The sequence below is a fragment of the Cynocephalus volans genome, chromosome 11 (assembly GCF_027409185.1).
Source record: "Cynocephalus volans isolate mCynVol1 chromosome 11, mCynVol1.pri, whole genome shotgun sequence".
NCBI classification, from domain to species: domain Eukaryota; kingdom Metazoa; phylum Chordata; class Mammalia; order Dermoptera; family Cynocephalidae; genus Cynocephalus; species Cynocephalus volans.
In genome coordinates, this window is record NC_084470.1 from 1,903,136 (window position 1) to 1,919,396 (window position 16,261).

General features: G+C 37.4%; 1 protein-coding gene across 1 annotated transcript in view; it reads right to left on the minus strand.

The window, feature by feature from the left end:
* Positions 1-16,261, minus strand: part of DPY19L2 (dpy-19 like 2) — a 141,068-nt gene that overhangs the window by 21,140 nt on the left and 103,667 nt on the right. The window contains exons 18-21 of the mRNA XM_063114522.1: positions 7,929-8,048; positions 6,839-7,013; positions 3,747-3,846; positions 2,273-2,398 (exon numbers count right to left, since the gene is read on the minus strand). Of these exons, the coding sequence (XP_062970592.1) occupies positions 2,273-2,398; positions 3,747-3,846; positions 6,839-7,013; positions 7,929-8,048 (521 nt within the window). The remainder of the gene's footprint in view (positions 1-2,272; positions 2,399-3,746; positions 3,847-6,838; positions 7,014-7,928; positions 8,049-16,261) is intronic.

A 16,261-nucleotide genomic window follows, 5' to 3' on the forward strand; every position in this document is an offset into this window, starting at 1 on the left:
TCTTAATCTTTTTAATATTTATAACAGTGGCTTTGCAGTCTTTGGCTGCTTAATCTAACATCTGAGCCTACTTGAATCAGTTTCTACTAACTTCTTTTTTTTCAGAGTACTGATCACACTTTTCCCATTTTTTTGCATGTCTTGTATCTCTGCTGAGGAATCTAAACAAAGGCCTCAAGACATCCATTAAATAACTTAGAATTTTATGATTTTTAGAGATTCACAGTTCAGAAATTTTAATTAGCTATATTTTTCTTATGTCATTTTGGGTTTTGTGAAACTTTTAAGTCTTACAAATCTAATATAATTCAGCTGTAGTAGAATGCTAACATGTCACTTTATAATAAATTTAAGTCATTAAAAACTTGAAAAATCATGAAAAAAGCTCAGTTTAAGATCTTAAAATGAAAAATTAGAATACTAAAATATACTATAATTTTTTGAAATTAGATTCTACTTAAATTATAATGTAATTTTACTTCTCTACATAAAATAATTTTAATTAAAATACCAGGGTAATATTTTAATAACATTTATTTAAAATAAAAATTCTTGAGGACTTCTGGTCACGATGGCAGAATAGACGGTCCCCAGCATCACTCTCTTCCACAAATCAAACAATTTACAACTATAAAAAAATAAGGACAGCCAAGCTGGGGCCACTAGAGCTCAGGGGAAGAGGAGGAGGGACCTACAGAGTTCATGAAGGCAGGAGAAGCCACAATGAGAGAAAGAAAAAACTGCTCTGATTGTCTCGAGCCCGGGCTGTTTCCAGGCTGGAGCTGCTGAGTGCTTGGAGCAGGAGCCGGCAAAAGCTGCAGCTGTGCCCTTTTGATGAAGTTGCTTAGAGGCAGCAGGGGAGAAGAGGGCTTTGGTGGCCCCCAGGCCAGCAATTCTACTAATAGGGCTCACATGGACCCACATAGGAGCGAAGAGCCACAAAAACTGAACAAAAGGAGCCACTCAGAGGCTGGTGAGTCATTTCAAGGGACTGGCATGCAGCCCGCCCTTGGGAAGTGTTTGGAACACAGGTGGTGGGGGAGACAGGACTACTGGGATAACACTGGGGCACAGCAAGGACAGCTGATCTGCACCCCAATCAGCATAGGACCACTCAGAGGAGACTGGTCAGCAATACAGAATTGCAGGAGATGCAGTTTGATGAAAAGACTCAGACCCAGACAAGAGTTACTACACAACTCAGGTGTACTGGATCACTCGAGAGCCAGAAGTACCTATAAAGTCAACCATTAAAACCTGATCTGCACAGAAAGCCTTCCCCAGGGAACCAGTAGCAAAGCAGCAATTTAGCTCAACCACAGAGCTCAAGTTCCCCCATTTTAGAAGCAAAGGACAACAAATTAGTTCCAGTGCAGAGTTTAAGTGGTAGGAACAGCAAATAATCCAACGCAGAATGAAAGAAAAAACAAAGTGCCCACAACCAGAGACAAAGTTTGATATTAACTAGTAAAGTTCTCATTTACACCTAGAAGGACTGGATGTCCCCTGGGCTACCAAGCCAGAAAAGGGGGAGGGCCAGGGGCCTCAACAATGCCCCGCGACACCTGCAACCAATCCCAAGCGTAGGGGATGAGGGCCTCAGCCACGCCCCCTGACACACGGAGCCAGCCCAGTGACAATCACCAAGTTGCCACAGGAAGTGCCCCAGGCTCTCCCAGCCAGGGCAGTGGGGGTCCTCTGGCCTTGGCCACGCCCCCTCCACACTTGCAGTCAGCCCAGTGGCAACCACGACCACCGAGCTGCCACAGGAAGTGTGCCAGGCTCTCCCAAGCCAGGGCGGTGGGGGCCTCGGGCCTTGGCCATGCCCCTGTGACACATGCAGCCAGCCCAGTGATAACCACCAAGCTGCAGTAAGAAGGGCCCCAGGTTCCCGAGCTGGGATGGTTGGAGGCAAGGGCTTTTGCCACCACCCCCCCAACATCTGCACCCAGCCTGGCAATGACCGAGCCACTGCTGGAGGCCCCTCGGTCTCCCCTGCGGGAATGAGCGGGGTCCACAGGCCTTAATCCCACCCCTCCTCCTCCTTCCATCCCACTTCCTTCTCCTTTCCCCCTCCCTCCCAACTGCTCTGCAACAACATCCTAGAATGTAAAAAATAATATTAATAAAATTACATTTTCTTTAAAAAAAGAAAAATAAAGAAAAAAATCAATAAAATAAAAATTCTTAAAGAATGAGGACTACTGTAATAAAGTGAAACATTTGTTGCTTACAAATATACCAGATCATATAGCAGAGGGTTAATACTCACTTAGTTCTCACAACACACCATGCCTCTTCTAAAATGTAATAATTCACATGTAACTGCAACAAATTCTCTCTTACTTCTTTTGCAGATTTTCGGCTGTATGTAGAGTAAACTATTTTTGTCCGGGCCCTTTAAACAACAGGTTAAAAGATTTTAAAAAAAAGAAAGGGATAATTGAATGGATTAAAGAAACTTTGCTAGCAAATTGAAATCTCAACACTAACTGGATAGAATACATATGACCCCAAATAGCATAAATTATTTGGGGGAATAGCAGTCTACATATTCCTACTTATATTTTGAATGTGTTAAAACTTACAGCAGTTTGAATTTTGTACATACTGCTTGTTAGTGCATAAACTAGTCTAGAGCTGTCCTGGGTGGCGAGATGATAGCTCATAACATAAAATTTGCTTCACATAACTCAAAATAATGAATCTTCTCACGGAATACATTCTGATAGAGACTGAATGCAGTGGAAACATACATTTCAGTAGATAATTTCATCTATAAAAGCTCTGAATTGAAGCTGAATGTATCAAACAGAACATCTGGGCACTGGGCATATAGAGCATGAGAACTGGTAGGAAAAGCACCTCAGCAGAATCTAAGAGACAGGGATGTTCACTAAAGTATCGTACAACAGATTATTTGGCCCCAAGAGGGAGTTCTTACGAAATCCTGAACAAATCACGATTTATGCATTAGATGTTACTTAGGATTGCAAGCATATGGGATGCCCAATCGCCACAATCAGACTTTAAATAATTTAAATAATTAAAAATAATAATTTAAGAATTTACCTTTAACAATAGGCCAAAGATCCATTAAAAGAAAAGATTACCCTGGCAATTACTAGAATGATTAAAATAATTTTCAGAAACCAACCAGTGAAGGAAAACAAGTTTTAGACCTCAACAGAAAGTAGAGTTCTCATAATCAGCTACCAAAATACCTTAAATTTTCATAAAATCAGGTAACATAGCAAATTTCATGCGCTTTTTCTACCTGTTAGAAAAGGCTAGTCATTGCCCACCAGTAAGATCTAGAATAGTTTCTTAGATCAGGAAGAGAGGCTTGTAGAGTCTACAGAAGGGGTTTGGCAAAATATGGTTTCGAGTCAAATCCATCCTAACTCTTCCTACTACTACTTAAGAGTTTTACTGGAACGTGCACGCACACGCGCACAGATATTATAAATATGTAACACATTTTTCACTTTGAAAACACTGGCTCTTACTTTTTTCAGTTTTCAAAGCTTTATCAAGCCTGCTTCATAGGCTACATATTGTCACTTCTGTATAATTATTATAAAATGCTTTAGCTTCCAACATGAATATGAGGATGAGAACGTGTGTGTGTGCGTGTGTGTGTGTGTGTGTGTGTGTGTGTGCACGCGCACAAAATTTTCCTTATTTCTTAGAATCAGCAGTAAGTAGCAATTGGGTCTGGCTCAAACATTTGACCGGCTGCCAACCTCAAGTCTGCATCCTCGTAATGTGGGTGATTCACAATGGGATGAAGTGCAGACAGCTTGACGCTTGCCATGGTAGGCATGGCACCTGCGAAAACAGCATCTGAAACACATAGTACATTTCTTAACAAAATGTTTTAAAGAAAACAAAAGTTAAACTTATCTATAACATACAAATCCTAATTAAGATGAAGCATATTTAAGTAATAACCACTGACATCATTATTTTTTTCACTCAGTATTTATTCATTGTCTACCATGAATAACAGTTTGCTTTTGTTAAATGTTATCTTGGTGCTGACAACTGTGCTCAGTATTTATACAAGGATTAAATAACCTAGTTTGCACAACAACACTATGTTCTTCTTATTTGGTAGATGAGGAAGTAGAGACACAGTGAGGTTTAGTGACTTGCCCAAGACTGCATAGCTAGGAAGTTTCAGAGACTCCCTCAGCCACTTCACCACTGCTTCCTGCCATGCTTGAGCATGATGCTAAGGGCCAGTGCTATAGAGAGACACAGGGCTAGAGAGGATGTGAAATTGCAGTCAATAACTTAAAATACTAGTTAAGTGAGAGACTGTTATAAAGGGCAAGTCTGACGGTACGGCTTTTCAAACGACTTTTGTGGCTGTGAACTGCCATCCTGGGGATCTGTCAGAGGAAAGCATTATTTTCTTCCCTCAGATCATCTTTAAACATACATAATCAAGTTCTCTTAGTTGCTATTTGACTTCATATCATTTACGTGCTCTATCAAATCATTTCACTACTTGCTAGTAGTACTTTTTGGAGAAATGGTGCGTATAAATTTGGTCATCATTAGGGAATACACCAAAATCTACTATCTGACTTCCACTTCAGTTTTGTCTCTTGGAAGACCACACAACTAAATTCTTACATCATGGCACTTTTGTATAATAAATGATTATATAACTGTGAAGATTATTGTCATTTTTAATCAGCACCAAAAAAATCAGTAATAAAAACAAGGCATGTTATTCAGATCTACTACAAATAACTGAACGTTTACTTCAAATATAACTAAGCATTCTAAATGTAACATTGAATAAAAATCTCTTCATATACCTTAAATTTGAAAATATGTACGTCAACTGAAGTAGGAATGGGTATTTATTATTACGAGATTCAATAATTAATGATGACAAGCTGTTAGCCTAGAGAAGTGGTTCTCAGTAAGGAATGATTTTGTCTCCTCAGGAGACACTGTCAACTTCTGGGGACACTTTTGGCTGTCATACTAAGGAAGGGAGGGAGACACGATCCTGGCGTCTGGTAGGCAGAGGCCAGGGATGCTGCTAAATATCCTGCAATGCACAGGAAAGTTCCCAATGTCAAAAGTGCTAAGGGTGAGAAACCCTAGACTAGAGGGATCCAAAGCTCAGGGCCAGGGTCATGGAGAAGAAACTAGGAACACCTGCCCAGCAAGAGCTGGAACCACTAAGATGCCACTTGTGGCAGAGAAAGAGGGATAAATACCCCCCACCTTCTTTCCTTTTGGTGGTGAGGTAAATATGAGCACAACAGGGAATAAGATATTTTCCTGTCAATGTTCTGAAGTCTCCATTTAATCTACTGCACAGATTAGAAAAAGATACCCCTCTAACTTCATAGAATTCTACTGGTGCATGACTTGATGAGTGGACCAGAGGCTAGACTTCAGCTCCCACTTGTTCCCTTAAGAGGCCACCTTTGTGCAGTGCACAAACTGTACAACCTTACATGGTGAACCTGCATGTGAACACTAGTCCCATTCATACTATAAACTTCACTCAGCTTTTAATGAACACATGGTAATCATGAGAGAACTCATAATAAGAGGGATTAAAAGGAGAATAAAACAGATTGATGAGAAGATCAAAGCATCAGCTAAAAATGAGATAGGGGTTTATGAGAGTTATCTTAGAAGGATAAGAGAGCCAAACATTGGCTGTCTCTACCAGGAACCTAAAGCAAGCACTGGAACAAAGAAAGACACAATAAAAGATTAAAAGCTTGGGAAAAATAACGGAAACTGGAGAGGGGCGAGGAAAACTAAGGGAGTGCCTACCTTGAGCTCCTACAGGGAAAAAGTCAGTTGGGGATTAATTTAAAAATTCTAATTAAACTAGGCTGGCAGTGCTGTGTGAGGAGGCACTGTCACCCACATACACCCTTTGAAAGCCATGGACCAAAATATCTGAGCCGAAGTTGTAAAGATTTACCTTAATGATGGTTAATTAGCAAAAATGGTGGCTATACAATGAGGAAACAGACTTGAAGAGTCACAGGAAAATTTAAATAAAACACAGAGAAGAACTTGTGCCAGAGAAAAGTACTAAATATCAAAAATAATCATGGATGAGATTATAAATTTATACAAAATATTGTAGAATATACTTATTCTCTGGAAAGTTATTTAAAAATAAAATATCTATCTGCTTGAGGTAGTTTTGAATAAAGATACAAAGAAAACAAGGTAAGTTATAAAGAATATTTTGGAATACTTAAAAGTGGGTTATATAACTCTTCTCTGTGAGATGATGATTTAGTGAAAAAAATATAATAGCCAAGATTTTAACTTTTCTGCACGTAACTGGTTTTACAGAGTTAGAGGAGATAGTTAGCACTGACTGAAGTGATAGAAAGGGTACCAGGGAACTCCTCACTATCAAAAGTATCTTTTGCAGTGGCCCATAACAAAGTGTGAAACGTGTTATTAAAGAATTATTTCTGTGATTTGCCACTGTTATGGTTAAAATACAATAATGCTGTCTGAGAGTTATAACACATAACTTGTGAATAATCATTAACCACATTAAAATTCTTTTGACAGTTATCCAGGAGTTTAAAGAGAGCACAAAATTGCCTTTTAAAAGGGTTTGATTGAGTGGTTACTGTAATTAGCATGCTAAAACTCTGTGAGGGTATGAATGACTGTATGTGTGTATTTGTAAATCATATGTGTACACACATACACATATATAAATTGATAACTATATTATATATATATATATATATATATATATAAGTGTGTATTTGTGACTGTGTGTGTGTGTAAAACTAACTATACATATTACTAAACAGCTACATACCTGGTCTGGTATTGTATTTAATCCATTGTATAAGTTCTTCCTGGGGCAAATTATTAAATTCTCCTATTATGCTCCATTGATTATGGAGGTTTGCAAAACCTTGTAGTGACATCACTGTTAGAATGCCAAAGATAACATTCTCAAATCGAACTCTGCAAAAAAGCCAGCCAAAGAGCTGAAATGAAAGAAACCATTTATTTATAATCCTTATACGAAGAGTGCTATAGAGACAATAATAAATTATCACCTTACTACTTAAATGAAGGTGTATTATCCTTTGATATCAGTACATAAATATACAGAATTATCATGACCTATTGCTTAAAAACAACACATATGCTGGAATTGCAGGGCCCAGTTAAAAATGGAGCTTTCTCTCTTCTCGAAAGAATTAAGTAAGGAATACCCGATTCTTCCAGTACTGATTTACTACCAGGTTTAAGATTAGTGAATCACAATTCTGAAACATTCTAGAAATAAATCCTTTAACATTTGGCTGCCTTTTATGGACATCATGAATAACTAGGGAAACCCTATTAGCACTGACATGTATATTCTTCTCTGGAAAACAGGCATTATGATATTCTGACAGTACATTTATAATCAAAACTAAAGTGTTTCTAAAGTATCTTAATCCCAAAATTCTAGCTAATTAATCCAGCTATTTTGTAATATTAAATACGGTAATGGAACCCCAAACTGACAATTTTTCTTAGGGATTCTTTGAGCCAAACAGAACTATACCAGAGAGATTACTCTGCATCTACTCTAATACTGAATGAGTACTTTGGGGTAGTTCTGGAGAGCCAGGAACCCTTGCATGGACCTGAACTCCCAAAGACACATTTATGGACAGGACAGTGCTTGTCATAGAAATAGCAGTTAAAATCCAGGAATCATTTTCAAAGCTATTTGAAGTTGCTTTTCTTACTCTATAGTGAATCACGAACTAATATTTCAAATTATTTAAATTAATTAACTTAAAAACACCTGATATTCTTATGTCTTAGATTGCTCAGCAAAGCCATGGTAACTACACTGTAGTTGCTATAGTTATTATAGTGTAGCCATATAAGAATGAACACCTTACCCGTCTAGAGCATATCAAGGAAGCCATAACACACATGTGGGGTGTCAAAAATAGCTTCAGCCTCATAATTAAAACAGCAAGGGCAGTAAATGCTAACAACTGCAATGTGTGAAAAATCAGCTATGAAAACACAAACAAAAAAATGACATTTTCACTTTATATATTTTAAAATTAATAAACATAAAATAAAGTATATTAAAGCTATTATTATTAATTTGGAAAAAAAACTTCTAACTTAGTAATAAGTCAATTAATATTTATTCATTTATCCAACAAAGATTTATCAAGTGTCTACTATATGCCAGGTACTGCTCTGGGTGCTTCAGAAACAACAGTGAGCAATTTCTCCCCTCTGATGCCTTTAGTAATGAGACACAGGTAATAAATAGACATAGCAAATAAATAAATAAATTACAGTCTCTCAGAAAGTGGTAAGTGCACTGGGCAAGAAAATGGAGCAGGGACAGGAACCAGGGAGTGCAGGATGTGAAATGAGGCCACAGCTGGGAGGAGCTGTCATTTTAAGTAGCACCATCATGGTGGGCCTCATGAAGAAGTTGACATTTGAGCAAGGACCTGCACAAAATGAGAGGCGAGGCACAGAGACAAACAAACATGGACTGCTTCACAAAGATGTGTGTCATTTAGTTAAAAAACTGAAATCACAGCAGAACATAAACTAGATTATTTTAGAAGTAAAATTTTATAAATATTTGTACTAATTAGTAGGATACTGCATTTTGATAAAGGTGGGGTTCCAAGGAGCAAAGATGTGAAACACAACTTTTCTAATACACATATTCATAAAATATCAACTTCTCACTAGAAAAATGCATATTGAATACAGCCATATAATTAATGCAACAAAAAGTAAATGGCAACTAAATATTTATGTTCTAATTCACTAATATTTAAACAAATTAAATGTTAAAAATAATGATATTTTCATCTATCAAACTGACAAATATTATACACCACATCAACAAAATGGAGGACAAATACCATATGATCATCTCAATAAACATAGAAAAATCTTTTGATAAAATTCAACATCCCTTCATAGCAAAAACTCTTCAACAAAACAGGTGTAGAAGGAAAGTATCTCAACACAGTAAAAGCCATATATGACAAACCCACAGCTAACATCATCCTGAACAGGGAATAGTTGAAAGCTTTTCCTCCAAGAACAGGAACAACACCAGGATGCCTACTCTCGCCACTCCCATTTAACATAGTTCTGGAAGTTCTAGCCAGAGCAATCAGGCAAGAGAAAAGAATAAAGGGAATTGGAAAAGAGGGAGTCAAATTGTCCCTTTTTGCAGAAGACATGATCTTATATAGAGGAAAAACCTAAAGACTCCACCAAAATCTCTTGGAACTGATAAAATAAATCCAGTAAAGTTGCAGGATATAACATCAATCAGTAGTATTTCTATACAGCAACACCAACCAGCAGAAAAATAAATCAAGAAAGCAATCCTTTTTATAATAGCTACTAAAATAATAAAATACCTAAGAATAAATTTAACCAAGAAGGTGAAAGATATCTACAATGAAAACTACAAAACACTGGTGAAAGAAATAAAAGAGGACACAAAAAAATGGAAAAACATTTCATGCTCATGAATTGACAAAATCAATATTTTTTTTTTTTCTATTTTAACTTCTCATTATACATTATGGTCAATTTTCATGACCCCTTACCCATTCCTCTTCCCCCTTCCCTCATTCCCCTTCCCCCCTACATAATTTCTGTTCACTTGTCTTAAAAAGCTCAAGGAATTGTTGTGATTGTTGTGTCTTCTTCCCCACCTTGTTTGTGTGCTTATTTATTATTAGCTCCAACAAATAAGTGAGAACATGAGGTATTTCGCTTTCTGTGCCTGACTTGTTTCACTTAATATAATTTTCTCTAAGTACATCCATGTTGTTGAAAATGGTAGTATTTCATTTTTCTTTATGGCAGAGTAGTGTTCCATTGTGCAGATATACTACTGTTTCCTTATCCACTAATCTGATGATGGACTTTTGGGCTGGTTTCTCCTCTTGGCTATTGTAAATAGTGCTGCAACAAACTTTGGAGTACAGGTATCCCTTTGGCATGATGATTTCCATTCCTCTGGGTATATTCCCAGCAGTGGAATAGCTGGGTCATATGGTAGATCTATCTGTAATTGTTTGAGGAAATACAATTTTCCATAAGGGTTGCACCATTTTGCAGCTCCACCAACAGTGTATGAGAGTTCCTTTTTCTCCACAACCTCTCCAGCACTTATCCTTCTCAGTCTTTTGGATATTAGCTATCATGACTGGAGTGAGATGGTATCTTAAAGTGGTCTTGATTTGCATTTCCCGGATGCTGAGTGATGTTGAGCATTTTTTCATATGTCTGTTGGCCATTCGTACATCTTCCTTTGAGAAATGCCTATTCAGCTCCTTTGCCCATTTTTTAATTGGGTTATTTGTTTCTTTGCTTAAAGTTGTTTGAGTTCCTTGTATATTCTGGATATTAATCCTTTGTCTGTTGTATATTTTGCAAATATTTTCTCCCACTCTGTTGGTTGTCTTTTCACTCTGTTGATTGTTTCTTCTGCTGTGCAGAAGTTTTTAGTTTGATATAATCCCATTTGTTTATTTTACCTCTAGTTTCCTGTGCTTTTGGGGTCCTATTCATGAAGTCTGTACCCACTCCTACTTCCTGGAGTGTTTCCCCCATGTTTTCTTTAAGGAGTTTCATTGCTTCAGGATGTATATTTAATTCTTTAATCCATTTTGAGTTGATTTTGGTATATGGTGAGAGGTTTGGGTCCAGTTTCATTCTCCTACATATGAATATACAGTTTTCCCAGCACCATTTGTTGAAGAGGCAGTCTCTTCCCCAGTATGTGGACTTGCTGCCTTTGTCACAGATCAGATGGTTGTAGGTGTATGGGTTGATTTCTGGGTTCCCTATTCTATTGCATTGATCCGTGTTTCTGTTTTTATGCCAGTACCATGCTGTTTTGGTTATTATAGCTTTATAAGATAGTTTAAACTCAGGCAGTGTTACACCTCCAACTTTATTTTTTTGCTCAGGATTGCTTTGGCTATGCGTGGTCTTTTGTTATTCCATATAAATGTTTGGATAGATTTTTCCATTTCTGACAAGAATGTCATTGGAATTTTGATGGGGATTGCATTGAATCTGTAGATCACGTTGGGTAATATGGACAGCTTCACAACGTTAATCCTCTCAATCCAAGAGCATGGGATATCATTCCATCTTCTTGTGTCCTCTTTAATTTCTCTCAACAGTGCTTTGTAGTTCTCTTTGTAGAGATTTTTCACATCCTTGGTTAACTTTCTTCCTAAGTATTTTATTTTTTTGGTGGCTATTGTAAATGGGCTAACTTTCTTGCTTTCTATTTCTGCATGTTCACTGTTGGAATATAGAAATGCTACTGATTTTTGTGTGTTGATTTTGTATCCTGAAACTTTACTGAAATCATTTATCCACTCTAGGAGTTTTTTTATAAAGGCTTTAGGCTGTGCAATATATAGGATCATATCATCCGTAAACAGGGACAGTTTGACTTCATCTTTTCCAGTCTGGATGCCCTTTATTTCCTTCCATTCTCTGATTGCTCTGGCTAGTATTTCCAACACTATGTTTAATAGGAGTGGTGAGAGTGGGCATCCTTGTCTAGTTCCTTTTCTTAAGGTTCTTAAGGTTCAGAATGATATTGGCAGTGGGCTTATCATATATGGCTTTAATTATGTTGAGATACTTTCCATCTATACCTAACTTGTAAAGAGTTTTTATCATGAACGAATGTTGAATTTTGTCAAATGCTTTTTCAGTGTCTATAGAGATGATCATATGGTTTTTGTCTTTGCTTTTCTTGATGTGGCATATCACACTTACTGATTTGCAGATGTTGAACCAACCTTGCATCCCTGGGATGAATCTCACTTAATCATGGTGTACAATTTTGTGTATGTGTTGCTTTATTCTGTTAGCTAGTATTTTGTTGAAGATTTTTGCCTCTATATTCATCAAGGATATTGGCCTGTAGTTTTCTATTTTTCATGTATCTTTGTCTGGTTTTGGTATCAGGGTGATGTTTGCCTCATAGAATGACTTTTGGAGAATAGCCTCTGTTTCAATCTTTTGGAAGAGTTTGTAGAGAATTGTTATCAATACCTCTCTCAAGGTTTGGTAGAACTCTGCAGTGAATCAGTCCGGTCCAGGGCTTTTCTTTGTTGGGAGCCTTCTGATAACAGCTTCAATCTCTTTTATTGTTATTGGTCTGTTCAATTTTCTATATCATCTTGGCTCACTTTTGGTAGTTTGTGTGTGTCCACAAATTTGTCCATTTCCTCCAGATTTTCAAATTTGTTGGCATATAGCTGTTTATAGTAGTCTCTAGTAATTTCTTGTATTTCTGAGGTGTCAGTTGTAATTTCACCTGTTTTATTTCTAATTTTTGTTATTTGGGTCTTCTCTCTTTTTTTCTTAGTTAGCCTTGCTAAAGGTTTGTGAATTTTATTTATCTTTTCAAAAAACCAACTTTTTGTTTCATTGATCGTTTGTATTACTTTTTGGTTTTCTCTATTGTTTAGTTCTGCTCTGATCTTAATTATTTCTTTCCATCTATGACTTTGGGTTTGGATTGTTCTTATTTTTCTAGATCTATAAGGTGAAGCATTAGGTTGTTTATTTGCCATCTTTCCATTGTTCTGAAGTAAGCATCTAACGTGATAAATTTCCTCCTTAGTACTGCTTTTGCAGTATCCCACAGGTTTTCGTATGATGTGTCATTATTTTCATTAGTTTCAATAATTTTTTTGATTTTCTGTTTAATTTCTTCTTGGACCCATATGTCATTAAGTAGACTGCTGTTTAATTTCCATGTGTTTGTAGAGTTTCCAGAGTTTCATTTGTTATTGATTTCTAATTTTAATCCATTGTGATCGGAAAAAATACATGGAATAATTCCAATTTTCTGAATTTGCTGAGACTTGCTTTGTGACCTAACATGTGATCTATCCTGGAGAATGTTCCATGTGCTGATGAGAAGAATGAATATTCTGAGGTTGTTGGATGGTATGTTCTGTAGATATCTGCCAAGTCCAAATGGTCCAAACTGTTGTTTAGATCTTGTGTTTCTCTATTGATTTGTTGCCTAGATGATCTGTCCAATGTTGAGAGTGGGGTGTTCAGGTCCCCTGCTATTATGGTGTTAGTGTCTATTTCCTTCTTTAGATCTAACAGTGTTTGCCTTGTAAATCTGGCTGCTCTGACACTGGGTGTGTATGTATTTATGATTGTTATATCTTCTTGATGGATAAGATGCTTTTACCATTATATAGTGGCCTTCTTTATCTCTTTTTATGGTTTTTGCTTTAAAGTCTATTTTATCTGATATGAGAATAGCTACTCTAGCTCATTATTCATTTCTATTTGCTTATCTTTTTCCATTCTTTCACTCTTAATTTATGTGTGTCTTTACAGGTCAGGTGAGTCTCTTGAGGACAGCATATTGTTGGGTCAACCTTTTTAAACCAGTCAGCCAGTCTGTGTCTTTTGAGTGGGGATTTTAATCCCTTCACATTTAGAGTTATTATTGAAAGGGGTTGATTTACTCCTATCATTTTATTGATTTTCATTTAGATGTTTAAGTACTTTTTGTTCCTTTCTTCCTAAATTTTCTGCTTGTCTTCTGTATTTGTTGGTTTCTTGGGGTGGTAGATAAACTATGTTTTTTCTTTATTGTTAGCATTTTTGTTTTGCTAGTAGGTTTGGTTCTTTCTTGAGTTTTCATGGCAGTGAAGGCTGTTTATGAGGTATCAAACCCAGTACTTCCTTGAGAATTTCTTGTAAGGCTGGCCGTGTCATAGTGAACTCCCGCAGTCTTGGTTTGTCTGAGAAATATACTATTTGTCCTTCATTTTGGAAGGATAGTATTCTTGGCTGGCAATTTTTGTCTTTTAGTATTTTGAACATATCCCATTCTTTTCTGGCTTTTAGGGTTTCTGATGAAAAGTCTGATGTTATTCTGATTGGGGCTTCCTTATAGGTGACTTGCCACTTCTCTCTTGCAGCTTTTAAGATTCTTTCTTTGCCTTTGAGTTTTTCCAGTTTGACTATCACATGTCTTGGAGAGGATCTATTTGGGTTGAATATGTTAGGGGCTCTTTGGGCCTCCTGAATCTGGAGATATGTAGTTTTCCCTATACCTGGGAAGTTTTCTGCTATTATTGCACTGAATATGTTTTCAATGCTATTTCCTTTTTCCTCCCTTTCTGGAATACCAATGATTTGGATACTTGAGAGCTTAAGATTGTCTGTTATCTCTCTGAGATTTTCTTCAATTTTTAAAATTCTTTATTCTAGTCTGCCTGTGTTAATTCAAACAGACTGTCTTCAAGGTTAGAAATTCTCTGTTCTACTTCTTATAGCCTGCTGGTTAGACTCTGTTGTGTTTTTTATTTTGTTGAATGAATCCTTCAGCTTCACAAACTCTGTGACATTCTTTTTCAAGGCAATGATTGCTTTGTATGTTTCTTCTTTCAGATCATGTATATTTTTTCTCATTTCAATGTATTGTCTAACTGAGTTTTCTTGTATTTCATTTAGTTTCCTTAGAATTGTTGCTCTAAATTCCTTGTCAGTCATTTCAAAGACTTCCTGTTCTATAGGATCTAGAGCTTGAGAGTTATTGCTTTCCTTTGGTGGTGATGTACTTTCTTGATTTTTCATATTTTTGTTATCTTTCCTTTGGTGTTTTGTCATTGTGGCAGAGGGTATCACAGTCACTCACTTCACCCAGATGTCTGGCTTGGATCCTGAAAGGACTGCCAATTCTGAGCATCAGGAACTAGCCTGGGCTGGGAGTCCCACGATGCCTATCTATTCCAGTGCAGCTGCCTCAGGGCATATGGGCCGTGAGGCTCTTAAGTCTCTGTAAGTGGTGGGGATCAACCTGGGCTGAAGGTCCCACAGCACCTGCTGTCTTGGAGTGTGTGGGGCCTGAGGCTCTTAAGTTTTTCTAAGCAGTGCAGACCAACCTGGGCTGAAGGTCCTGCAGGGCCTGCCTTTTCTGGCATGGCTGTTTCGGAGTGTGTGGGCCCTGAGGCTCTTAAGTCTTTCTAAGCAGCAGGGACCAACCTGTGCTGAAGATCCTGCAGTGCCTGACTTTTCTGGCACAGCTGTCTCAGAGCATGTGGGCCCTGAGGCTCTTAAGTTTTTCTGAGTGGCACAGACCAACTGACAGAATCAACATTTGGAAAATATCCATCTACAGATTCATTGCAATTCCTATCAAAATACCAATGACATTCATCACAGAAATAGAAAAAGCATACGACATTCATATGGAACAACAAAAGACCTCAAATAGCCAAAGCACAATGGAACAGAATAGAGAACCCAGAAATAAATCCACATACCTACAGCTAACTGATCTTTGACAGAGGCACTGAAAACATACTTTGGGGAAAGGACAGCCTCTTCAATAAACGGTGCTTGTAAAACTGGATATCCATGTGTCAAAGAATGAAACTAGACTCTTATCTCTCACTGTATATGAAAATCAACCAAAATGGATTAAAGACTTAAATGTAAAACCTGAAAAAACTTCTAGAAGAAAACACAGGGGAAATGCTCCAAGACATAGGACTGGGCAAAGATTTTATGGGGGAGTGGGGGGAACACAGGCAACAAAAGAGAAATAAACAGATAGGATTATATCAAACTAAAAATCTTCTGCACAGCAAAGGAAACAATAAACAAAGCGAAGAAACAACCCACGGAATGGGAGAAAATATCTGTAAACCATGCATCAAATAAGGGGCTAATATCCAGAATATACAAGGAACACAATTCAATACTAAAAAAAACACAATTAAAAAATGGGCAAGGGAAATGAATAGACATTTCTCAAAAGAAGACATACAAACGGCCAACAGGTACATGAAAACATGCTCAGGGTCACTAATCATCAGGGAAATGTAAATCAAAAGCGCATTGTGATATCATCTCACTCCAGTTAGACTTGTCATTATCAAAAAGACAGAAAACAACAAATGCTAGTGAGCATGTGGAGAAAGGGGAACACTGCTACACTGTTGGTGGGACTGTAAATTAGTGCAGCCACTATGGAAAACAGTATGGAGGTTCTTCAAACAACTACAGACAGAACTGCCATACGATTCAGCAATTCCACTGCTGCGTATATACCCAAAAGAACGGAAATCAGCACGTTGAAGGGACACCTGCACTCCCGTGTCCATTGTAGCTCTACTTAGAATACCCAAGATACGGAACCAACCTACCTGTCCATTGATGCATG